This window comes from Erinaceus europaeus, chromosome 9, assembly GCF_950295315.1.
Source record: "Erinaceus europaeus chromosome 9, mEriEur2.1, whole genome shotgun sequence".
NCBI classification, from domain to species: Eukaryota; Metazoa; Chordata; class Mammalia; order Eulipotyphla; family Erinaceidae; genus Erinaceus; species Erinaceus europaeus.
This window is the reverse complement of record NC_080170.1, coordinates 56,192,897-56,218,926: the sequence shown is the minus strand read 5'-3', so window position 1 is coordinate 56,218,926 and position 26,030 is coordinate 56,192,897. Positions and strand designations below refer to the sequence as shown.

General features: G+C 44.7%; 1 protein-coding gene across 2 annotated transcripts in view; it reads right to left on the bottom strand.

The window, feature by feature from the left end:
• Positions 1-26,030, bottom strand: part of GLRA1 (glycine receptor alpha 1) — a 46,013-nt gene that overhangs the window by 17,897 nt on the left and 2,086 nt on the right. For both annotated transcript variants that reach the window (XM_007528762.2, XM_007528761.2), the window contains exons 2-5: positions 22,885-22,952; positions 2,977-3,200; positions 681-763; positions 101-238 (exon numbers count right to left, since the gene is read on the bottom strand). In XM_007528762.2, coding sequence (XP_007528824.2) covers positions 101-238; positions 681-763; positions 2,977-3,200; positions 22,885-22,952 — 513 coding nt within the window. The remainder of the gene's footprint in view (positions 1-100; positions 239-680; positions 764-2,976; positions 3,201-22,884; positions 22,953-26,030) is intronic.

Below are 26,030 nucleotides of genomic sequence, written 5' to 3'. Positions count from 1 at the left end.
GTGGCTGGAGCCATGAGTGACATGACTTGCACATAGAGCTGTGTGGCTTGGACACCGTGGGTCTGTGGGGCCAGGGCAGGTGGCTCTGGGATGCACCCACCTGTGTTGTAGTGCTTGGTGCAGTAGCGTAGGTCCTTCTCCTCCTTCAGGATGAATTGTGGCAGGGTCAGCCCATCTGCCACCTGCACTGCCCCTTGCTCCTGCCACTCGAAGATGAGGTCATTCATGGTATAGCCAACTGGGAGGGGAGCAGAGGGAGGTGTCTCAGTTGGAGGGAAGGTTGGATGCTAGGTACCTGGGGAGAGCCCACAAGGCCAGGTCTCTTCCTCTCACAGAGGATATTAAAGCTGGCTCAGGGTTTATGTCCATCCCTTCTCCTCCCTGTACCTCCTCTCCCCTGACTCTGACAGGAAATGAGAGAAGGAGCAGAGCTATCCTACCCACCCCACCCCTCACTGGGGCAGCATTGCTGTGAGTTCATCAGGACTGGCTAAGCATTTCTCCTATTGCTGGAGTGCTGGCTCAGGGGACATGGAGCCGCCTTTGGAAAGTACCAGTGGCCCCAGAGCTTGGCCTCCCAGGGATAAGAGTGTGGGACTCTACCCGTTCTGTATGTGTAAGAGTGTATGTGTGTCTGTGTAGGTGGGCTTATCCTTGGAGACCTCCAGCAAGAGACTCACAGCTTTCCAGTTGCATGATGCATGTCTGGACATCCATGGGGAAGTTCTTCAAGTCCATGGGGCAGGCCAGAGTCAGGGTGATTCTGGGAAGAAAAGGAATCTGAATGATATCCCAGACAGGGCTGCTCTGTTTCTGTACTGGTTACTCTCCCAAGCCCTTAGTGAGGCCAGTGGGTCAGGGAGCTCATGTTTACTGAGTGGAGATAAGTGTGTGTTTTCAAATTCCAGATGTCAGTTTGGAAGCTCAGATAGGTAGTATAGTATGCTAAAGCCTCACAGCCTCAGTGGGACTTCTGGCATCCTAGGGTCCATGCCTTCTATAAACCTGTTGCTAGGGCATTAGCTGCAGGCCTAGAGGTGAGGCACCCCTTCCTTTGCCCCAGCTGCACCTGTGTAAATGTGAGGGCAGTTCCTGGTGCCTCTCAAGTACACTGGGATCAGCAGAAGAGAGCCCTGTCTTCACTATGTCCAAACACACTGATAATCTGTGAAACATTCTGGGCACAGTTGGAAGTCCCTCAGACTCCTGAGCCAGGTGTTTGTTTTGGGAGGCCTTCCACTGCTTTAGGGAGAGGGTCCCCTTAAGGAGGAGAGCTGTGTGCAACTGATTGCCTGCTTGGGGAGACTCAGGAGACCAGGCCCCACTTCACAGGCACAGGCACGGGCATAGGGACTCCTCTAAGGTCTCAGGGCAAACTGGTGGTCCAGCCAGTGTTCATGTCTTGTCTCTGTCCTGGGGTTTGAGTGTATATGTCAGTTGTATTCCTGAAAACTCCTGTAGGGGACAGGGCATTTGCTGTGGGCATCCTGCTGCCCAGAGAAATGCACATGTGTGAGACCCTCCTCTGCTTGAACCAGAGTGCTGACTTGACCCTAGCACAGGTTGGGAGGGGGGTTAGAAGGGCTGGGTGGCTGTGGGAGGGGGCAAGCAGGACAGTGAGTGCAGCTGAATTTTGAAGATAAAAGCTCCAAAGTGGGGCAGCTGTCAGTCTGGGTTAATTCCCTGAAGTTGAACGACCTTGGGAACCTGACTTTCTGCTGGTTTGTCCTCTGTCACGCTGTGCTGGGCTCATCTTCCAGATGTGTAGTCGGAGCATGCAGCAGCAGCACCCAAGCTGATGGCCTTCCCTGCCCTGCCTGCTGGCCAGGACCACAGGAAGCCAGGGATCTTCCTGTCATCTGAGCCCTCCTGGTTTTCCTTTCCCTGTTGAGGGTCCCACTTGTCCTTGCCAACCCCTTCTACACCCGTGCCTCCTCTTAAGGGGACATTGACCATTCCTTTCCTGGTGGAAATGGAGAGACTGTTCTCTTCTGACCACCTTGAGATAAATCTATATCCATTTGTTCTTTCAAATATCAGAGTGGAAAGCCCCACACTCTTGTAGGGCCAGAGAAGCATAGGGTCCACACCAGCAGACAGAAACTAGGCTCTGCTGCCAATTGACTATGTGTGAGTGACTGCCTTTGTCTTTAGACCCTCTTGTGTAATCTGAAAAATGGGCATAAGGAACCCACTTTGTGGGCTAAGAGAGGGTTAGGCTGTCCCTGTGAGGAACCCAGCTGGGTCAGAGGATCAGAAGTTATCTGTGTATTGAATACAAACTGGGAGTGAGCAGCCGGTGAGTGGTGGCTGTTTATCCTGTCGAGCAGCACAGATATGGTTTCTCCATGGTTCCTCCTGGGGCAGGAGAGGCAGGAGACCCTGAGAATTATTGGTAAGGATACCCATGGGGGAAGGGTGTCCTAACTTCCCAGACTCCACAGGGGTCTGGAGGTCAGAGAGGGTCCGGGGGACTGAAGCCTTGGCTCTGGCCTATGAACACCTCTCCCAGATGACTGCTTGTACCTGGAAGCTGCAGCGACTCCTCAGGTTTTGTGCTGTTACTTGTTTCTGAGTTATGCTGGATGCCTAGCAAGACACTTGCCCTCTGTGCCCACCTGCATGTGTGTATGGGGTGTGTAGGCCTTTGAAGCTCTCTGACCCTGTCTGGGGAGTGAACTGGCCTTAGTCTCTGGGCTCCTCTGCCATGCTGTGCTACTGGGGTGCTGGGAGAGTTTTGGGACCTGGCTGTAAGCTCATCTGCTTGATGTTTGTTGTTTTACCTGGCTCCATAACACCCCTCCATTCCTAGCACATTCCTGATGCCACATTCCTCATGCTGAGGGCACCCTGTGGAGCTGGCTCTGTCAGCCCCACAGAGTGGTGGGATTGTCAGAGCCTGTTCACCTGCCTGTTCCTCTTTAGTGTGTCTGCTGTGGTAGGCTTCTAGGGATCATGGAGCTGGTGGGGACTCACCTGATGCTGTAGAGGACGTTGCCATTGCGGGAGATACGCAGCAGCTTGTTGTCGGTGGTGATCTCGTGGAAGTGGGCCCCCTTCTCATTGGCAAAGAACAGGTCAGGCTTCCAGATGGAGTCCAGCATGGAGGGGTCCAGGTCCAGTGAGTCATCTGGGTACTCATTGTAGGCTAGCCGGGGGTCATTCCACTGCTGCCGCAGGAAGATGTTCACTCTGTAGTCCTGCAGACAGGGGATGGGAGTCAGTGGTGGTGGTGGTGGGGGCTGTATGGGAGTGCATCCATGTGGGCTGAGGCACAGTCTGTGCAGTGACCAGCCCCTCAGGACTTTCAGACCCTGCAAGTCCTTCTAATGCATTCCTAGGTGTATTCAGCTCTAAACTGAGACCATTTAAGTCTTAATATTTCCTTTTGAGAAATTTAAAGGTTCAAGTTACTATAATAAACACATATTTTCTTTTAAAATATTTTATATTTATTAATGAGAAACATAGGAGGAGAGAGAAAGAGCCAGACATCACTCTGGTACATGTGCTGCTGGGGATTAAACTCAGGACCTCATGCTTAAGAGTCCACTGCTTTATTCACTGCGCTTCCTCCCAGACCACTAAACACATATTTTCATCCCATTAATATTTTGTTGGATTTGTTTCATTAATAAAATGATTTTTTTTTTAAACCATAGCACTGCTCAGCTCTGGCTTATGGTATGGGGGATTGAGCCTGGGACTTTGGAGCCTCAAGCATGAGAGTCTCTTTGCATAACCATTATGCTATCTACCCCCAAATTAATAAAAATATTTATGGGTAGGGGAGACAGTATAATGGTTATGCAGACCAGTCAATGCCCATGTTCAGCGGGGAAGCAATTACAGAAGCCAGACCTTCCACCTTCTACAACCCACAATGACCCTGGGTCCATGCTCCCAGAGGGATAGAGAGTGGGAAAGCTATCAGGGGAGGGGGTGGGATATGGAGATTGGGTGGTGGGAATTGTGTGGAGTTGTACCCCTCCTACCCTATGGTTTTGTTAATTTATCCTTTATTAAATAAAAAAAATATTTATGGGTAGGGGAGACAGTATAATGGTTATGCGGACTTCCATGTGTGAGGCTCCAAGTTTTGAGGTTTAATCACCTGCATCACCATATGCCAGAGTTGAGCAGTGCTCTGGTTAAATAAATAAATAAACAAAAATAACAAAAAATCTATTTATTTATTTATTGAGAGACAGAGAGAGAGAGAGTAGAGGAGAGGATAGGAAGAAGACCGAGGGGACTTGGGCAGTAGTGCAGCGGTTTAAGCGCATGTGGCACAAAGCGCAAGGACTGGCATAAGGATTCTAGTTCCAGCCCCAGCCCCCCACCTGCAAGGGAGTAGCTTCACAGGTGGTGAAGCAGGTCTGCAGGTGTCTATCTTTCTCTCCCACTCTCTGTCTTCCTCTCCACTCTCCATTTCTCTCTGTCCTAACAATGAGGACATCAATAGCAACAACAACAATAAAAAACAACAAGGGCAACAAAAGGGAAAATAAATAAGTAAAAGAAGAAGAAGAAGAAGAAGAAGAAGAAGAAGAAGGAGAAGGAGAAGGAGAAGGAGAAGGAGAAGGAGAAGGAGAAGGAGGAGAAGGAGAAGGAGAAGGAGAAGGAGAAGGAGAAGGAGAAGAAGAAGAAGAAGAAGAAGAAGAAGAAGAAGAAGAAGAAGAAGAAGAAGAAGAAGAAGGAGAAGAAAAAGAAGGAGAAGAAAAAGAAGATCAGAGCATTACTCTGGCACTTGTGAAGTCAGGGCTTAAACTTGGAGCCTCATGCTTGAGAATCCTGTCCTTTATCTATTGTGTTACCTCCAAGGTTGCTGTTTTATTTTTCTGAGAAGGGAAATGGTATGCTACAGGTATAGTTGACACCCCGTTTGTCAGCATCCCTCAGTGCAGTAAGGTGTGTACACCACCAAGCTTCTAGATAGCTTGAAGGGACAGGAAGGAGGGAGGATGGAGGCTGATGCCTGGTAGTTCTGCCAGTCTCACATAAGGAGAGCATTGGCTCCCCACAGCCAGGGAAGGATGACTCCAGGAGCCCTGTGGACATCCTGCTGGCCTGGCGTCTACAGCACTGTTTGCAGTCTGTCATCTTTTCTACCATCTGCTGATCTGTCTGTTGGGAGGGTTCATAGTTTATGGAATTACATCTTACTGGCTTCTAAACCCAGTGCCAAGTTCAGTATTTTTCTGATACACTGTGATTGTTACTCCATTGAGAAAATTCCCATAGGTCAGATCGATTCAGGACATCCTTGCAGGCCTCAACTGTCCCTTCTTGTAGGTCTCAGTCATGAATGCAGGTTCCCTCCAAAGGGGCAGAACTCACAGCCCCCCTCCCCTACCCCGCTTTACTTTATGCATAATTCAAGACCTAGAGCGGCAGTTGCTGTCCTGGTGACAATTCCTCCTTTCTTCCTTTTTTTTTTTTTCCAGAGAAGCTAAAGCCTTGTGAACTGTCAATGGCTGAAGCTGCTCTGAGAAGGCACCACAGACCCTGATCTCTGCAGATGGTTTGTTCAGCAACCTCTGCCAGTCCCTGAGGAACTAGACTCATGTAGTGCCTGTTCACAGTAGGAAATGGCTGATGGCATTCAAAGAGCACTACATCAAGGGAGGTTTTTGCTTTGTGAGAGACTTGTGTAATCCTTGGGCCCCTGGGGTGACTGTGTATTGCCCAGTAGGAAGAGAGACCCTGTTTTTCTATCCCCCCTATTGATCTGCCAACAGCAGTGGTAGCTGAACCTTCCCCAGTTGGGTTTCTGAAGCACATGCCCTGTCCTCTGCCTTCAGAAATATCAGTAGCTACATAATCTCAGGTGTTTTACTGGACTGTCACATGGTTTAATTGAAACCTTTCTCTCTAGCCCTATAGAAAGTGGCATTTGCTGTCATACTTCCTGTCTTTTAAGTCCTGGGTGGGAGAGAAGGCAACACATCTGGATGCCTTTCCTGGTTGGTACAACCATCGGTGGTCTCACCTCCGACATCACTTCTTCCTGGAGCCTCCCCTGAGCTCCAGAGGTCCAGTTGGTGATGCCATCTTCCCTGTTCCCTGTGGGAGCTGGGAATTCAGGGCAGTAGATACATAGCATAAACTAGACTGTCTTGTCATCAGGGTTTTTGCAAGGCCTGGAATACTTAGTAAAGACTCGGTTAAATGTTGTGGGGGTGGGGAATAAAACCCCTGGAATGGTTGATGGAACCTCCACTCTGCTTCTGTCTAATGGCTTGGAGGAAGTGTCTCCTTGTCCTGCAGATATTACATGAAATGTGTGTGTGTGTGTGCATTTGTGGTGTGCATATGTGTATGTCTCAGTGTCTCCATTGTGTGTAGTGTGTGTCATATATGTCTGTAGTGTGTGTCTTTTGTCTAGTGTGATGTGTTTGTGATATGTGGTTTGTTTATCTGTCTGGTGAGTGTGGAGTGTGTGTGTGTGTGTGTATGTGTGCACATATCTTCTCTGTGTGTTTGACTGTGGATAAAGCACTGGGTAGGTCATGTCAGAATACATGCTAGAAATAGCTGGGTAGGAACAGCCTCAGGAATAGCCTCAGTCCCCAAACCCCAGCTGCACTGAGAATGTTCTTGCAAGTGGCAAGTCAAGCCTGCTTATGTGGTGGAAGGAAGGAGAGAAAGTGGCATTTCTTACAGAGGCCTGTTGGACACCAGGCACTGCTCTGGATACTGTCACATATGTTTAATCCTCAAAAACTGCCTACATGATAGTCAGATTCTCATGGTGAGGACAAGGAAAGTGAGGTCTGGTGAGATCCTGAAAACTGTCTGGGGCTTGGGACTAGAGTCCACTTGTCCAACCTCAGCAAACACATCTCCCTCATTGGGGTGTGGATGGCTGTTCTTAGTGGGGTGTCCTCTTTGTGGGTGTGGATAGCAGCTGTAAGCAGTTGTGGGTATTGTCTTGTCTGACTGCCTAAGTTTATTCTGCCTACTCAGCTAAGCTCAGCTCTTCTCAACTCAACTCCTGCAGTAACTCCCACACCCCTGTGCTTCCCCTCCTCTTCCTTTTCAGATCTTCTAGCAAAATAGAATCACCAGCAACATTTAATTTCATACTACCTCACTGTATGTCTTATCTCCTCTATTTGATTGACAGCAGTTTGAGAGACTGAACCTATCTTATCTTTCCATGCACCACCCTCCCACCATCCTTCCCATAGTTAACCTGAGTGCGCCAGTGCCCAGGAGGGGAGCTGGGAGGACTTTCCCCATTTTCTAGCTGGAGAGACAGGGACCCAGACTGCAAGGCATTTGTAGGATTCCCCTAGCAATTCAATGAGGGACCTGGGCCTGGAACCAAATATGCTTCTCAGCATTACTGTTAGGAGGAGTTAGGCTTGTTTTTAAGGACTGTCCAAATGTAGTAACTGATTATTAGTGGTTTTATTCTCCACTCCCACAACACTTAACCGAGTCTTTACTAAGTATTCTAGGTCTTGCAAAAACCCTGATGACAAGACAGACTAGTTTATGCTATGTATCTACTGCCCTGAATTCTCAGCTCCCACAGGGAACAGGGAAGATAGCATCCCCAACTGGACCTCTGGAGCTCAGGGGAGGCTCCAGGAAGAAGTGATGTTGGAGGTAAGACCACCAGTGGTTGTACCAACCAGGAAAGGCACACGGGACCACTGGACAGTTTGTATAACCCTTGAGACTAAGCTGAGTGAACCACATGGCAGGGAGGTGTGTTCTGGGGTTTGGGCATGTGCAGGCCAAGCTTGGCAGCTGACTGTGAAATAACAGATACCATCTGAGAGATAGGTGAGGCCTTTGAGAAATGCTGACTGAGGCAAGGACAGTATTACTTTTGTACTTTGTTAACAATATCTTTATTTTGATTTATTATTTTTATGCTGAGGAGTAGAAAATACGAGTGGGGTGAGAATCAGAACTCAGTTCAACTATGGCCTATGTGGTGTTCTGTAGCAAACCTGGAGCCTCAGGCATGCAAGTTATAAACTTTACTACTTAGCAGTCTTCCTGTCCTTATTACTTTTATTTTAAATGTATTTATTAACATGAGAGAAGAGGGGGATGAGAGAGAACCAGAGTATCACTCCGGTACATGAGCTGCCAGGTATCAAATACATGACTTCATGCTTTTAAGTCTAAAGCTTTAGTTAGTGTGCCACCTCCTGGGCTAGCCTATTATTTCTATTTTTAAATTAAATTAAATTATATTTATTTATTGAAGAGCTTTACCACTTGTGAAGCTCCCCCCCACCTCCGGAGGTGGGGACTAGGGGCTTGAACCTGTGTCCTTTCACATTGTAATATGTACACTGGACCAGGTATACCTCTACTTGCCCCCCCATTATTTCTATTTTAACAATATTATGTTTTACTTATTATAAAAGTAAGTGCATATTGATTATAAAGAGTATATGCACCCAGCATCTAGAGTGAAAACTGTAGGATCTCATTATGAAATGATGAGTGGAGAGCTAGGGCAGAAGGCCTGGAAGTACTTGGCAGTGTGCCTCCTTGTCCCACCGCCCCCTTTAGCCCTCCTTTCCTCCACTGTGCCCCCTCTCCCCTTCAGCATTGCTCCCATTGATTTCTCCTCCCTCGTAGAAAACAAGAGTGAGAGAATCAGTCTTAAGAGATCAATGGAATAGGCTGAGAGCAAAATGCTATTTTGCTGACTTAGCCCTACATTTGCATGGGTCAGTGTTTGACATGCCAGGGGTCCATGTTTAGATTCAGGAACCAGAGGAGAACATGAGAATTCCCCACCCCAGGGCTCCACCTTGGTGGTTGGTTTTTAACTATCAGATGTTTGAGGTGACCCAGCTAGGTCTGCAGGTTGCCGAGGGTGGGGGTGGGGGGGGGGAAGAGGAGGGAAGAGGAATTTCTAGAACGCCTGCCTGAAAATTTCCACCAGGACCCCCCATACACTTTTTGAGATCCTGTAACCTGGCAGCTGCTTTGCTTATAAGACAGGAAAAACACTGGCATATTCAGTCCATGCCAGTCATTCATTCAACAAGAGTTTCTTTGTGCCCCCTGCACTCAAAGTGTCAAATTCCAGGCTCTGTCTTTTTCTGTATGCTCAAGTTCTCTAGCACTCTGGAGTGAAAATGAAAGTGATGGTGGTGGTGTACCTGAGCTCACACATTATTATCATGTACTAGGACTAGGGTTCAAGCCCCCAGGTTGCACCTGTGGGGGTTAGGAGGAAGGAAGCTTCACAAATGGTGAAGTAGTGCTGCAAATTGTCTTTGACTTGCCTTGTGTAGGAGGAAGCAGAGGTTTGAGAAGGAAAGAGATAAGAGCCTCTGTCAGCACATGGGGCAGGCCAGCTGCCCACTCAAGTTAGAATAGGGGACATGCCTGAGGTATCCAGGAAGTGGACAAGGCTAGACCTGTGTCTACCCGCCCCATCATTGCAGCTGAGAGCTCTGCTTTGTGAGCACTGCAGAGAACCCTGGACTGGGAAATCAAGCAGGGGATAGTTTCATGACTGCTTACCAAAGGAAACATTCAAGGGTGGCAGTTACATGGGAAGGGGAGGATGCTGGCTATACTGCATACAGTAGTGAGACGCACACACACAAACTTGGAAATATAGATATGCAATGTCCTCTGTGAGTGAACCAATAATGGAAATGAACATGCAATAGAGGGTTGGGCAAGGCCCACAGAGCTTCTTGTGATTTAAGACATTTAATCACTGGATCAGTGGAGACCTAATTACTACATGTCTTATTTAGAGGCTGTTTTGTAAATGTGCGAGTGGTTTAAGAAAGAGTCATTTGAGGAACAGGAAATTGGCAGCTGGTAATATGGCAGGATCTAAAGGGGAGGGTCCCCGACTTTTTAATTGCTGGAAACAGGGCTTCTACAGTTTGAATAGGAAGGTGCCTTAGACAGCTTTTTAACCTGGATGAAAAACAAGAACAACAAACTTGCAAGTCATATAGATTGAAACAGGAATTCTAAAAGATTGCTAAAAAGTAGAAAGGAATACCTGTGTAAATGGAGAGGCACATGTGATGTCTATAGAACATTGCAAAGATGTTAGTTCTTGGGAGTCAGGCAGTAGCGCAGTGGGTTAAGTGCATGTGGTGCAAAGTGCAAGGACCCACATAAGGATCCTGGTTCGAGCTCCTGGCTCCCCACCTGCAGGGGAGTCGCTTTACAGGCAGTGAAGCAGGTCTTCAGGGGTCTATCTTTCTCTCCCCCTCTATGTCTTCCCCATCTCTCTCCATTTCTTTCTGTCCTATCCAACAACAATGACATCAATAACAACAACAATAATAACTACAACAACAATAAAAAACAACAAGGGCAACAAAAAGGAAAATAAATAAATGAGTATAAAAAATAAAAAAGTTTAAAAAAAGAAGTTAGTTCTTCCCGGATTAAACTCTAATCACAATCAGTCTAAGGTGACTTTTTTTTTTTTTTTTTTTTTTTTACAAGCTGATTCTAAAGTTCCACTGGGAAAGAAGATTGTCTGGAAAGGACAAAAGGACAAGACAATCTTGGAGAAGAAGAACAACAGAGATATTTCTCTGGGAGACAGAGATACAATGCCAAAGCAAAATAATTAAAACAGTGTGGTGTTGGAACAGATGCAGACAGAGGACCAGGACAATGAATGGAGGCCAGGAGCAGACCCAGGTATTGATGGAGGAGATTGTTATGGGAAATATACAATTTTAAATCAGTGGATAAATAATGGCTACTTAAGATGATGTTGAAAAACTTACTAGCTAGAGAATGATAAATCTAAATCAGTACCAAATACATTTACAGATATCTAAGCTCTAAATGGATTAAGTAGGTACATGTAAAAAGAAAAGCCTAGAATACTATTCAGAATTGCCTGAAACATATACAGAAGTGCTCAAATTCCCTAGCACTTTAGAGATAAAATGAAAATATTAGTGTTGGCACACATGGTAGCGCACAAACATTAACATGCACAAGGACCAGGGTTCAAGCCCCCAGGTTCCACCTGTGATGGGGCAAGGGGAAGGAAGCTTTATGAGTGGTAAAGTAATGCTACATGGGTCTCCCTTTCTGTCTCTTTCTCTTCTACCTTTGCTCTCAATTTCTCTCTGTCTCTATAAAAAAAGATATTTAAAAATATATATATATATAAAGCAAATGACATTGTTGTGCTACCAAGAAATAAAAAACCCTGGTAATAACCTTAGTTGGTGAGGATAGGGAGAGGTGAATACTGCTTTGGGGAGGCTGAATTATTGAAGCTTCTTTGGAAGTGAGTTGGGCAATAGTATTTGTCAAGATAATGAAAATAAGTGCTTGTCTTTTGATGTAGTAATTCCACTTTGGGGATATATCCTAAGGAGATGCTTGAAGAGTTATGTATGAGATTATCCATAGTGGCTTTGTTTGTAATAGTGAAAAGCTACAGAGTCCTAAAAGGCCCCTCAGGAAACAGGGTCCAGTACTATGAAATGATGCTATGTTTGTTCCATGCAATTTTACAGGTAGGCCATGAAATCTGGAAAAGATTAGAGTTGTTTTGTCATGTGTTGAATATAATATAACCAAGCACTTAAGTTTCCAGATGTGGAAGTGCCCATGGGAAGGCAGTCTAGGGCACCGGAAGTCTAGAGAATATGGAGACACATCCCCCTTCCAAAAGCAAACTAAATCATCAACAATAGGGACTTGCATGAGTGAGCTCTCTGGGGGGGGGGGGGGGAGGGGCTGGGGAGGAGCTAGAACTTGATGATAGAGAGTGATTGGTGGGGAGCTAGGAATTCCTGCCCCCCCCCCACCCTCAGCCCAGGCGCCTTTGTTGAGACCTGTAGGATCTTAAGCTCCTCATGCACAGACCCTCCTAGACTGAGGGCAGGGCATGTAAAAACCCCAGGGAGCTGCTTTAGGATGGAGGCAGGAACTGCTTGCTGTGTCTGATTTAGGCTGAAACACTTAACTGCTGTAGGAAGTAGAGGAATTTCTGGGGAGAAAGGGAGACAGGAAGAAGCAGAGGGCAGAGCAGGAATAGCAGTGCTAACTTCACTCACTTGAGTTAAGTCATGTAGTTGGGAAAAAAGTGAATGGATTAAACTTCAGCTTTATCTTTAGCGATTTAGAATGCTTCCTTCACTCAGTTAACTAGTTCCAGATAGAGGTTGGCATTTCAAGGTGACTGTGTCCTGTCCTGTGTGTTAACATTTGTGGTTAGACATCTGGGCAATTAGTAGCTAGTGCAATAGCGCGTCCCATGTATTCTGATGTCTCCTGTGCCAATAGCAGTAGGCTGGGTGGTCACTCTTGTTGAGACACATGTTCTGAGGATTGTATAAACCCAGCACAGCCTCTCGTCATGCAGAGACAGGTCATGGTATCCTTCCTCAGCCACTGCCCCCTGGTGCTATTGCCTCTGCCTTGGCTCCCTAGTCCCAGATGAATTTGACTTAGACTGGGGCCTGGGGGCTGGCTGTTTGGGAAGGCATTCATCTGTGAATCAAGTGAGACATATGACTAAAAAAAATATATATATATATAAATGCTATCTGAACTTGGGTGAAGGTTGGTGGGTGAGGAGAACCCTGGTCACCTGAAGCCATTCCCAGGCAGCATGCCTGTTTGAAAATGACTTTCAGTGAGGCAGGGCCACCTTCCCTGGATGGCTTTTTGTAGGAACATGGCTGCCTCCATGTTGAAGTCTGTCATCACACACAGTTGGGTTTCCATGCCTTGCTGTTGCTTTGGTGCTTTGTGGGACCTTGTTTGGTGTTTACTCAGAAGCCATGGCAGTGGGTGTAGCCCTTCAAGTGAGGCCTACATCTCACTCCCCTCAGCTGTGAACTTGGGGGCTGAGCATCAGCTCATCCACTCAGGAGGACCTAGGAGGTCCTGCATTTGGGTGAAGGAACCAAAGAGAGAGTGGGTGAGATGTGTTGAACACTGTCTGTGGCCATCCTCACCCTGCATGCCCAGCACCACACTCTGTGTCCTCTTTCTGTGTTCATGTCTTTTTTTTTATTTCTTTATTGGGGAATTAATGTTTTACATTCAACAGTAAATACAATAGTTTGTACATGCATAATATTCCCCTGTTTCCCATATAAAAATACAACCCCCACTAGGTCCTCTATCATCCTTCATGGACCTGTATTCTCCCCATCCACCCACCCCATAGTCTTTTACTTTAGTGCGATATGCCAATTCCATTTCAGGTTCTACTTGTGTTTTATTTTCTGATCTTGTTTTTCAACTTCAGCTTGAGAGTGAGATCATCCCATATTCATCCTTCTGTTTCTGACTTATTTCACTTAACATGAATTTTTCTAGGTCCATCCAAGATCGGCTGAAAACGGTGAAGTCACCATTTTTAATAGCTGAGTAGTATTCCATTGTGTATGTATGTCACAACTTGCTCAGCCACTCATCTGTTGGACACCTGGGTTGCTTCCAGGTTTTGGTTATTACAAATTGTGCTGCCAAGAACATATGTGTACACAGATCTTTTTGGATGGATATGTTGGGTTCCTTAGGATATATCCCCAGGAGAGGAATTGCAGGGCCATAAGGTAGGTCCATTTCTAGCCTTCTGAGAGTTCTCCAGACTGTTCTCCACAGAGGTGGGACCAATTTACATTCCCACCAGCAGTGCAGGAGGGTTCCTTTGACCCCACACCCTCTCCAGCATTTGCTGCTGTTACCTTTTCTGATGTATGACATTCTCACAGGAGTGAAGTGGTGTCTCATTGTTGTCTTTATTTGCATTTCTCTGACAGTCAGAGACTTGGAACATTTTTTCATGTGTTTCTCAGCCTTTTGGATCTCTTCTGTGGTGAATATTCTGTCCATGTCCTCCCCCCATTTTTGGATGGGGTTATTTGTTGTCTTGTTGTTGAGTCTGGCAAGCTCTTTATATATGTTGGTTATTAAACTGTTGTCTGATGTATGGCATGTAAAGATCTTCTCCCATTCTGTGAGGGGTCTCTTGGTTTGGGTAGTGGTTTCTTTTGCCATGTAGAAGCTTTTTAATTTGATGTGGTCCCATAGGTTTATACTTGCCTTAGTCTTCTTTGTAATTGGATTTGTTTCATTGAAGATGTCTTTAAAATTTATTCGGAAAAGAGTTCTGCCAATATTTTCCTCTAAGTATCTGATGATTTCTGGTCTAACATCCAAGTCCTTGATCCACTTGGAATTTACTTTTGTATTTGGTGAAATACAGTGATTCAGTTTCATTCTTCTGCATGTTTCAACCCATTATTTCCAACACCATTTGTTGAAGAGACTCTGCTTTCCCCATTGAATAGTCTGGGCCCCTTGTCAAAGATTAGATGTCCATAGGTGTGGGGGCTCACTTCTGGGCTCTCACTTCTATTCCACTGGTCAGTGTGTCTGTTCATGTTCCAGTACCAAGCAGTTTTGATGACAATGGCCCTATAATACAGTTGGAAATCTGGGAGTGTGATGCCTCCGGTTCTGTTCTTTTTTCTCAAGATTGTTTTGGCAATTCTAGGTCTTTTCTGGTTCCAGATAAACATTGTAGCATTTGTTCTGATCTCCTAAAAAATGTGGTTGGGATCTTGATGGGGAGCATTAAATTTGTAGATGCCTCTGGGTAGCATATTTATTTTGATGATGTTGATTCTTCCAACCCATGAACATGAAATATCTTTCCACTTCTTTGTGTCTTTTTCAATTTCCTTGAGTAGTGACTCATAATTACCAGTATACAAGTCTTTCACTTCTTTGGTTAGGTTTACTCCTAGATATTTTATTGTTTTTGTTGCTATAGTAAAAGGAATTGATTTCTGGATTTCGTCTTCCTCTAACTTAGTGTTACATAGAGGAATGCCACTGACTTTTAAATGTTAATTTTATAGCCTGACACCTTACTGTATTGCCTGATGATTTCCAAAAACTTCTTGCTGGATTCCTTAGGTTTTTCTGTGTATACTATCATGTCATCTGCAAATAGGGAGAGTTTGACTTGTTCTCTTCCAGTCTGTATGCCTTTAATTCCTTGCTCCTGCCTGATTGCTATGGCAAGAACTTCCAACACTGTGTTGAATAGTAATGGTGATAATGGGCAGCCCTGTCTAGTACCTGATCTGAGTGGAAATGCTTCCAGTTTTTCACCATTGAGTATGATGTTGGCTGTAGGTTTGCTATATATAGACTCCACTATTTTCAGGAATTTTCCATCTATTCCCATTTTTTGTAGTGTTTTGATCATAGACGGATGTTGGATTTTGTCAAAGGTTTCCTCTGCATCAATTGATATGACCATGTGGTTTTTGGTCTTGCTTTTGTTGATGTGGTGGATCACATTGATTGATTTACATATATTAAACCAACCTTGCATGCCTGGGATAAACCCCACTTGGTCATGATGAACAATCTTTTTGATATACTGCTGTATTCAGTTGGCTAGAATTTTGTTCAATATTTTTGCATGTATGTTCATCAGAGATATTGGTCTGTAGTTTTCTTTTTTGGTTGTGTCCCTGTCTGCTTTTGGTATCAAAGTGATGTTGGCTTCATAGAAGCTGGCAGGGAGTATTCCAGTGTCTTCAATCTTCTGGAAGACTTTTAAAAGTAGAGGTGTTAGTTCTTCTTTGAAGGTTTTGTAGAATTCATTTGTAAAACCATCTGGTCCAGGACTTTTATTTTTGCGGAGATTTTTGACAGCTGTTTCAATTTCATTAGCTGTGATGGGCCTGTTCATGTTATCAACTTCCTCTTTACTTAGTTTTGTAAGTTGGTAGGTATCTAGGAAATCATCCATTTCTTCCAGGTTTTCTACCTTGGTGGCATAAAGTTGTTCATAGAAGACTCGCATGATATGTTGAATTTCTGTGGTGTCTGTTGTGATATCTCCTTTTTCATTTAGTATCCGATTTATTTGGGTCTTCTCCCTTTTTTGTTTTGTGAGTCTGGTTAAAGATTTGTCGATTTTGTTCACTCTTTCGATTAAGCAACATTTACTTTTGTTGATCTTTTGTATGGCTTTCTTATTCTCAATGTTATTTATTTCTGTCCTAACTTTAGTGATTTCTGTCCTTCTGGTTGCTTTAGGGTTCCTTTGTTCTTCTTCTTCTAGGTTTTTAAGATGTGCGATCAGGCTATTTATTTGTGCTTTTTCTTGTTTCCTAATGTGTGCTTGTATAGCTATGAACTTCCCTCTCAGTACTGCCTTAGCTGTGTCCCTAATATTTTGATAGCTTGTGTCTTCATTTTTATTGAATTCTCAAAGCATTTTGATTTCTTCCTTTATTTCCTCTTTGACCCAGATGTTGTTAAGAAGTGTACTGTTGAGCTTCCACATTTTGGGACTGTTACTAATCTTTTGTTGATTGTTAAGTGTTAGTTTCATTCCACTGTGGTCTGAGAAGATGCTTGGGATGATTTCAATGCTCTTGAATTTTCTGATGCTGTCTTTGTGGCCTAACATATGGTCTATCCTTGAGAATGACCCGTGTGGATTTGAGTAAAATGTGTATTCCAGTTTCTTGGGATGAATGACTCTGAAAATGTCCAATAGTTCTAGTTTATCTATCTCTTCATTTAGCTCCCTTATGTCTTTATTGATTTTCTGCCTGGATGATCTGTAAAGTTGAGAGAGTGGGGTGTTGAAGTTCCCTACTATGACTGTGTTGCTGTTAATATATTTCTGTAGCTCTTTCAGTAGAAGTTTGATGTATTTAGATGGCTTCTCATGGGGTACATAGATGTTAATAATTGTTAAGTCCTCTTGATTGACTGATCCTCTGAGCATTAAGTGGTGTCCATTCCTATCTTTTTAAATCTTATCTATTTTAAAGTCTATTGTGTCAGATATGAGAATAGCTGTTCCTGCCCTTTTTTTGTGGGCCATTTGTTTGTATGATAGTTTTCCATCCTTTCACTTTAAGTCTATGTTTGTCTTGTTGAGTTAGGTGGGTTTCCTGTAGACAGCATATTGTTGGGTTGTATTTTCTGATCCATCTTCCTACTCTGTGTCATTTAATAGGTGAATTCAGGCCATTGACATTTATTGATATCAAAGATTGAAGATATTTTAACGTCATTCTTGTAGAGTTTTAGAGTGTTTTGATATATGTCCTATATATGGTGGTCTGATTGTTTATAGGAGACCTTTCAGAACTTCTTTCAGGGCAGGCTTGGTGATAGTTGAGTCCTTCAACTGTTGCTTGTCTGAGAAGGTTTTGATGCCTCCCTCTAGTCTGAATGACAGTCTAGCAGGATATAGTATTCTTGGCTGAAAGCCTTTCTCATTGAGCACTCGATAGATATCTTGCCATTCTCTTCTGGCCTGTAGTGTTTGTATGGAGAAGTCTGCTGCTAATCTTATGGGTTTTCCTTTGTAGGTGACTCTGTTTTTCTCTTGCAGCCTTCAGGATCCTTTCTTTATCTTTATTCCTTTCCATTCTAAGTATGATATGTCTTGGTGTCTTTAGGTCTGTGTTAATTCTGTTAGGGACCCTCTGGGCTTCTTGAATCTTTATGTCTTTGGTGTTGTCTAGACTAGAGAAATTTTCAGCTATTATGGCCTAGAAAATGCTTTCTTCTTCTCCTTCTCTTTCTTCCTCTGGTATGCCAATAATGCGTATATTGTTTCTTTTGAAGTCATCCCATAAGACTCTGTTGTTGTTTTCAGCATCTCTTAATCTCTTTTTGAGATCTCTTACTTCTTTTTTAGTTGTCTCTAATTCATCCTCAATCTTTCTAATTCTGTCTTCAGCCTCATAGATTCTATTCTCTCTGCCCTCTACTGTTTTCTGGAGTTCATCTATTTTGTTGCCTTGCTCTGATACTGTTTTATCTTGTTCAGCTAGTTGCATTCTTAGCTCAGTGATTTCAGCTTTCAGCTCTCTAATAACCATGAGATAATTAGTATTTTCTTTCATAGTCTCATTTGTTGTTCCTGTATTTCTGATTAAAATTTTTTCAAATTCTTTACTCATTCCTGTTATTATTTCCTCAGCTTGTGTTTGGATGTTGAACTCGTTATTTTGTGCTTCACCCTCTGGAGAACTTTAAGCTGGACTCTTGTCCTGGTTTGTTTCTCCAATATTTCTTCTTGTTGTTTTAACCATTTTATATATTATGTTATGAGTTCCCTCTCTTAGTACTTTTCAAATTACTGATCACTATTGCCTGGATTGACTTGTGTCTAAGTAAGGTAATTAAAGGGTTCACAGTGGTGGAAGTTAATAGTTGTTTCACTAGTATTTTAATCCCTGAGTTGTTCACTAGTATTTTAATCCCAGTGGTTTAAAAGCCTCTTTTTTTTTCTTCCCTTCAGGCTATGGGAGTCTGAGGGCTTTTAAACTATCAGTAGACTTCTTAGCTTAATCACTGACTCCAGACCAAGAGATAAAGCAGGGTGTGGCAGAGATAATACATTGGTTATGCAAAGAGACTTTCACAGCCCCTCAGCTATGCCACCGAGGTATAGGTCTTATCCTGAGTTTCCTGGTTAGATATCTTTCCCCTGGTGTCCCTCCCTGTCACTGTTCCAGATTCTGAGGGCATTAGCAATGGAGACTCAGAGTTGCACTTGGTGAGTCTCTGGGGTGTCCTCTCCTCCCTTCATCTGTCCCCTTGTCGGTGGAGCAGACTGGAGGTGGTGTCTCAACTGAGAAACTGCTGGACTGTTAGCAATCACTTAATCTCTCCCTAAGCTCCTCTCTGTCACCAGCACACATGTTTCTACTCACCGGTGATTTAGTGGGTTCCTGTGGTCATTCTAGTCCTGTCTTGTTTCAGTCCTGGGTGGTCTCCTTTGGTATTCCTAGTTGATCCGGGAGAGGAGAGGAGAGGAGAGGAGAGGAGAGGGGAGAAAGAGATCTGCTGCTGATTGTAGCTCTGCCTCCGGAAGTCGCTCATGTGTTTTTTTAAAAAAATTTTTAATATTTATTTTTCCTTTTGTTGCCCTTGTTGTTTTATTGCTGTAGTTATTATTGTTGTTGTTATTGATGTCATTGTTGTTGGATAGGACAGAGAGAAATGGAGAGAGGAGGGGAAATCAGAGAGGGTGAGAGAAAGATAGATACCTGCAGACCTACTTCACTGCCTGTGATGCGACTCCCTTGCAGGTGGGGAGCCAGGGCACGAACTGCGATCCTCAGACTGGCTGGTCCTTGCATTTTGTGCCACATGCACTTGACCTGCTGTGCTACCACCTGACTCCCTGTGCTCATGTCTTTATCTCACAGCTCACAGTAGGTACTCTGGATCCCCCACCTACAGACTTCACCTGACTCATAGTCACAGAACTGCGGCATCATCTAAGTTCATTTCCCACGTCTACGCTCGACCGGACCTGCCAATATATGCGGATATCTTCGCCCACCCTGTTCAACGCTTGACGTCTCGTCATCCAATCTGGTCTCCTATGCCTACACTGATCTTCTCTGTTCCAGACTCTTGGAAACAGAGTTGGCAGTCAGCTGAGGTAAAGAACAAACACCTTATCACAGACCCCTGCAAGCGTCAACCTGGCTTTGACCTAGCACGTTATGATTGGGCCCTCCTCAATTGCTATCGAACAGGCCATGGCCGGTGCACCGCTATGCTCCATCGCTGGGGAGCCAGAGACGACCCGAACTGCCCCTGCGACTACAGACAGACTATGACCCACATAGTCAATGACTGCCACCTCTCCAGATTCAAAGGAGGTCTCGAAACTTTACATCAGGCTCAACCTGACGCTGTTGACTGGCTATGGAAGAAGGGCAAACGCTAGAAGAAGAAGAAGAACTGGGTGCATACAACACTGGGGAGATGGTGACCACTGACTGACTGAGTGTGTGGAGCAAATTGAGACCAGAGACTGTCAGGAAAGATAGACCAGTGATAGGCTTGAGCTGTAGCCTCCAGTCTCCATCCTTACCGTCACAGAAGCATTAAAAGCTCCTACAAAGCTTTCTTTGAGCAAAACTGTTTGCACATAGCACTGACTCCAAAACATCAGTCATCAGCTTGCTAATCACTGGGCTGTTTTTTTTGTTTTTTTTTTTTTACAGGTAGGGAAATTGAAGCACAGACACATGCAGTGCTCCACACTGTAGGCTATGAGCCCAGGTCTGGACAACTCCACTGTGGGCTGGATGAACGTAAGTTCAAGGTGTGGGCTGTCTTTCCACATCAGAGAACCTGCATCAGAGAAGCAGGTCTCTGCATGTCATTGTGATAGATGTGGGTACAGAGATGCACCTCTGTTTGAGTACCCTCATTCTTTATGTTACTTGGAATCCTGCCTTGGCTTGAGTCTGTTCACTTCAGAGAAGTGAGTGCTCTGCCTCAGGGGCTGAGAATATGCCCATATCAGCTGCCTTTTTGTGGGATAAGAAAGAAAATGGGATGTTCACAAGGACTCTCATAAGTCATCTACCTCAAGTGGGAAAGCTTGGCTTTGGAATCTGGACTTCATTTGAAGCTGTCATGATTATTCCTGACCATTCTACTTGGAGAGGAGAGGTCTGAGAGTTCTGGAAATTTGATCAGCTATTTTCATAGTGGGAAGAAATGTTAGACCTTGTCTTTTGCAAAAGGACAGACTTTGGGACATTTGCCCCATTACCTCCAGAGCTCAGAGAGCTATACCCTTATGTAACTGAGAGTGCATATATATATATTCTCCCCCAATGTTTTGAAGCAAGTTAGTGAGCATTGACATGATAGCTTATTTGGTTTAGTTATTTAAAAAAAAGTGAGTACATGTTACTTAATCACTGCTAGTGGCTGAGGGTCTCACCAGAAATGAAACAGAGAGTCTAGCTCACCAAGAAGAGACAAAGTGACTATGTGAATGGTTACAGCAACAAAGTCCAGCCTCACATGAGAGTGTGGAGGCTTTCCATGGCAGCACTGTGAGCAGAGACTGACAGGAGAACAAGAACAGCCTGGGTGAGGACACTGGGCAAGAGCAACATGCACAGAGGTGATGGGCTGAGGGCCCACCTGCATGGGCTCAGAGACCTCATCCACTCCTGAGAGGAAGTGAGGGAAGAAGAGGAACAGGATCACAAGTGCTTTCAATATTTTCAGAGGACCAGGCTTAGTGCTAAAGGTAAGGGGTGCCATTGGGAGGTGGGAAGCAGGGTGTAGGAAGCCCAATATCTTAGAGACCCTATTGGAAGAAGAGAGTGAGGTCAAAATGAAAGTTGAGGTGGCTGTGTGCTGGCACATCTGGTAGAACACAGGTTACCAAGTACAAGGACCTGTGTTCAAGACTCTGGTCCCCACCTGCATGAGGGAAGCTTCACAAGTGGTGGGGCAGTGCTGTAGGTGTCTCTCTTTCTCCTTCTCTCTCCCCCCTCTCAATTTCTCTCTCTATCAGAAAAAAATATGTATATGAAGACTGGCATTCTTTGCAGTAATGTGAGGAGAAGTGAGCACTAGAACAGAGGAGTGGAGGAGATCTAGAGGGCTCCAGGCAGGACGGCCCTGATGGGACATTGGCAGTTTCCTACTGTTTCCACATGCCACCTCTATTTCCTCAAGGAATGGGTTCTTTACTCACATCTGCATGGTGAATTCTTTTGTTTTCAAGGATTGAGAACTAAAATTTAAAGCATCATTACCTGTATAATTACCACTTTGCTGTTTGCTCCTTGCAGGAATTTGAGAAATATAAAAATGCTAAAAAGAAATTATCTTTAACTCCATGAACTAGATAATGGCTATTAACACTTTGACATACCCTTTCTAGCCCTATTTTTTTAAACTGATTTATTTTAAACTTTTCACTATGGGGAATTTAAAATACAACAGTAGAGTGTAGAGTGGACCTATCGGGCTCTCTAACCAGCCATCTACCATTTTGCAGTTGAGTGTCAAACTTGCAAACAGGTCTTTCCATATTTTTTCCTAATTATTAATAGAGGTCAAAGCACTACTCTGCCATTTTCTGTGGCTCTAGGGAACACACCCAGTACCTCACACATGCAAGGAATGTTCTTTACTTGCTGAACCACCTCTTTGGCTCCTCCATTTCCTTTGAATCTAAAATGTTAATCTGGCATCCTAGGAAATTATACAGCGGATAAAGCATTGAATCCTCATACATGGGGTCCTGAGTTTAATCGCTTGCTCTGCATATACCAGAGTGATATTCTGGCTCTCTTTGTCTTAAATAAATAAGTATTTTAAGAACTATTTATTTATTTACTTATTTGAGAGAAAAAGAGATCCAGAGTATCGCTATGGCACATGGAATACCAGGGATCAAACTTGGGGATGTTATGCTCTCAAGTTCAGTGCCAAGCTCACTGAACCATCTTCTAGGCCCACAAATCAAATTTTAAAATGAAATAAAATTATTATTATTATTTACATTTTTATTTTATTATTATTTTTATTGCCACTAGGGTTACTTCTAGGGCTCTGTGCTGATGCTACAAGTCCACCATTCCTGGCAGCCTTTTTTTTTTTTTTTTTTTGCTTTTTCTTTTGTTTTCTCTTCTTTTCTTTTCCTTTCTTTCTAATTCTTATTAAGTAGGACAGAGAGAAATTAAGAAAGGACAGAGAGATAGAGAGAAAAATAGACACCTGCAGACTTGCTTCATGGCTCATGAAGTGTCCCCCCTGCAGGTGGGGAGTGGGAATTTGAACCCAGGTCCTTGTGCTTGGTGATATGTGTGCTTAACCTGGCCCATAGGAAAAAAATGATAAAACTTGAGTTTGTTGTTTGACATGTGAGCCTGTGGTCATTTTCAGATGTGTGTTTTCACCTGAAACAACCAGGAAAGTAACTACTTCCAAACCCATGGCAGAACACTGCAGACTGAAAAAGCACCAGACCTTGGCTCCTTCAGGAAACCAGAGGAGACGACACCTATTTTGGGAAATAAGAAAGTTAGCAGGAGAGAGCAGCTTGTGTTTGGATTTACTCACCATTGTTGTCTCAGCGATGGAGCCAAAGCTGTTGATGAAAATGTTGCAGCTCACATTCACTGGGGGACCTGCCAATCAAGAGATGCTTGCTTAGTTCCAGGACCTTGAGGAAACCACAGAATCTGCCTTGCTTCTGAGCATGGACTTTAGGGATGGGACACTCTGGTGGAGGATACTCTTGCTTGTCTTCTACCCCACAGTGAGTGCCCAGGGCTCCCAGCCCTATTGCTACACCCAGCTCCCAGCTCCCCAAGTAAGTACCAGGTACAGAACACAGGAGACTGAGCTGAGATGTACTTTCATTAACACAGGATGATTCATTATCCTGCCATATGGTTGAAATCCCTTCCCCAAACACCCTCGACTGGCTTCTAATTTGTAGCGGAGATGTATTTATGGCAACAACATTTGGAGACCATCTTGGGAATCACAAGGAACAGCAAGTTCTTTGCCTTGAACTTATGAACCAAGAATGATTGCCTGAAAGGGTGTTGATGTGGATTACTAGCTAATGAATCCAGAGAGGACCTCAAGGGAAGTCCATATGTCTTTGTTAAATACTTTTCCAACCCTACTGCAAAGGACAGGAGAGAGAAGCAGGGAGCAGTTGCCCTGAGGAATCTTAACTGCCAGAGACACCTCTGCCCAGTTGAAGCCCGTTCTCCTCATTTTGTGCTATTTATTCTAGCAGTTACTGTTTGCTAAGCAACATAGGCTTGCTGCTGTGCTGTTAGGTGTTACTAACATCTCCTTCCATTCTTTCAGCTGTCTGTGAGAAAGCACTGGAATTCTATTTCACAGAGAGGACACAGACTCAGAGACTCGGCCAGTAGCCACACAGCTGGGAGATAGTTGAGCAGAATTTGAGTACAGTTGCTTCACTCCAAAGCTGGTGGTATTGATGGCTCCACTTGTTGGGAGGAGGCTCAGAGAGTCACGCTCAAGCTCAAACAGACAGTGCAGCATCTAGAATATTGAGCTTGTCTGCTTCCACATGAACTGGCAAGAGGGGAGCAGGTGACCCTTGACAAGACTGAGTTATGCAGTGGGAGTCCAGGCAGGAGACAGGTTCTGGAGGCATCAAAGACTGTGGGAAGCACTCGCCTTGAGCTGACCTTGAAGGTAGGCAAGATGTGGGTAGTCACCTTTCACATGAAGATTGATGCAAACATAAGTAATTTTCCATTGACCGTAGGAAGGCGTGAGCCTGGTTGGCAGAACGACTGTCTCTGTTTCATAAGAGGAGAGAGGGTTAGAGGAGTCCTGGCTCATCTAGCCTGCAAGTGGTGGGGTGGGGCTTAAGCCCAATTTTCTAATACAGGGGAGGAATGTGGTGGTCTCATGCCCTCTGCAGCCTATGCATTTCACTCCCTCTTGAAATGTCACTGAAGCATTTTACTGACACTGAACCTAGATTTCCTCCTTTTCTACAACCTTAGCGTGTAGGAGGTGACACAATCTTCAGGCGAGGATCAGGTCTTCCTGTAAGGGGCTGCCAGCACTGTGGGTCTTTGGCAAAGACCTGTCAACTGGCTGAGGTGAGATAGCCTTCCTTCCTCTGGCCTTTAGTGTCTTCAGGCATCTGGAGGCTGGTAGCTCCTGATCTGGGCAGTTCAACTCTGTTGGTAGGGAGTAGCCTGTGGAAGTTAGCTATGATATGGCTGTGGGTCTCAAGGCTGGCAGATTCTGTAATTGGCCAGCTAGTCAACTGCTTCCCAAAGGAATGTGCCAAAAGGGCTGTTCTCAGTGGGATTGCATGGTGTGGTTAAACTGTTAAACTGCAGTTTCCTACATTCACCCCAGATCCAGTGAACCCCAATCTATGTGGGTTTAATGTACCACCTGAGTGGTTGTTGAGCACAGCAGCGTACAGGAGCCACCAGGCCTGGGTGGGGAATTCTGTTTCGGTCACTATCTGCCTTGGGTGGCTCTATCTGCTAATAGTAATTCCTTCCACAAGCAAATCAGCTTTGCCACTTCATGAAACAAAGGCCCATTAGATTTTACACCCCCATCCCCCCATTGAGACTCAGATCCAGGCTTCTCTTTTGTTTTGCCTTGTGCCATTAAGATACCCAAAGAGTTACTGCCACATCTTGAGATGGCACAGGCTCCTGCCCAGGCCTTGTAAGTGGCTACTACTACTGTGACTCCCATATAAATTAGGTCCTGATTTATGAGTGTGAGAGGGCACCAGCTGAAAGGACCCCATGGGGAGGTACGGTTCATTCAGATAAATCTGAAATTAAATTATCCTCAAGAAAATTGCAATCTGCCTGCCTCTGGCAACAGGATAATGTATATATTTCATTAAATATTAAAGTTTAATTTTGCTTTGTGTTAGTGTTTGCACTGGGCTGTACCCCTGGTCCCAGGAGCTGGGATCCACCATCTTAAAGAAGATGCAGAGCAACCAAGCTGGTGGAGTCTGTCTGCAGAAACAGATTCAGATGTGGCTGGTCACACAGCTCAGGTCAGTGTCGGGAGGGCTAGAGTCCAGTGCTGGCATTCTCTCCCTCTGTTTTGAATTGCTGCTGTGTGCTGGTCCCTGCCCCCTCTCCTGCCTTCAGCCCCTTCCCCACCCTCTCAGCTTCAGGAGAGGTATGTCTCCATGAAGTTTGCAAATAGTGCAGGCCCTTCCCTGCTGTGTGTGCTCACATTGGCCTAATCCGATGGCCTTTTCAGTTGCTATGATTATATGAGGCTCAGGGAACCTTATTTGTGCTTGGATGGGTGTGTAAAAAAGGCCATGGGGCTCAGGGCTGGAATCTCTTTTTGCTAGTATTCCAGTCCCCAGTCCTTGCAAGGGGAGCGGAGATACCTGGCCTGGGAGAAGGGGCCCAGAAACAGCACCTTGTCTCAAATTGGACTCAAAGGTGTGGAAAGTATGGGAGATGGTTCAGGGCTAAGAGAGGCCTGAGACTATCTGCCCCAGTGGATTGCAGTTTAGAGTGAAGTTCTGAGACTGTGAATGGGAATGGCCTATTTCAGTGACTGTATAGTCTGGGGTGAAATTCAATTTTTTTCTAAAACTCTTTCTATTGCTAAGTAAGTGAGCAACTAAGTAAATTGATAAGCAGATAAACAAATCAGTGGCATTAGATCAAAAGTAAGTCAGAGTAATTTAGCTGGCTGGGTTTGAGCAC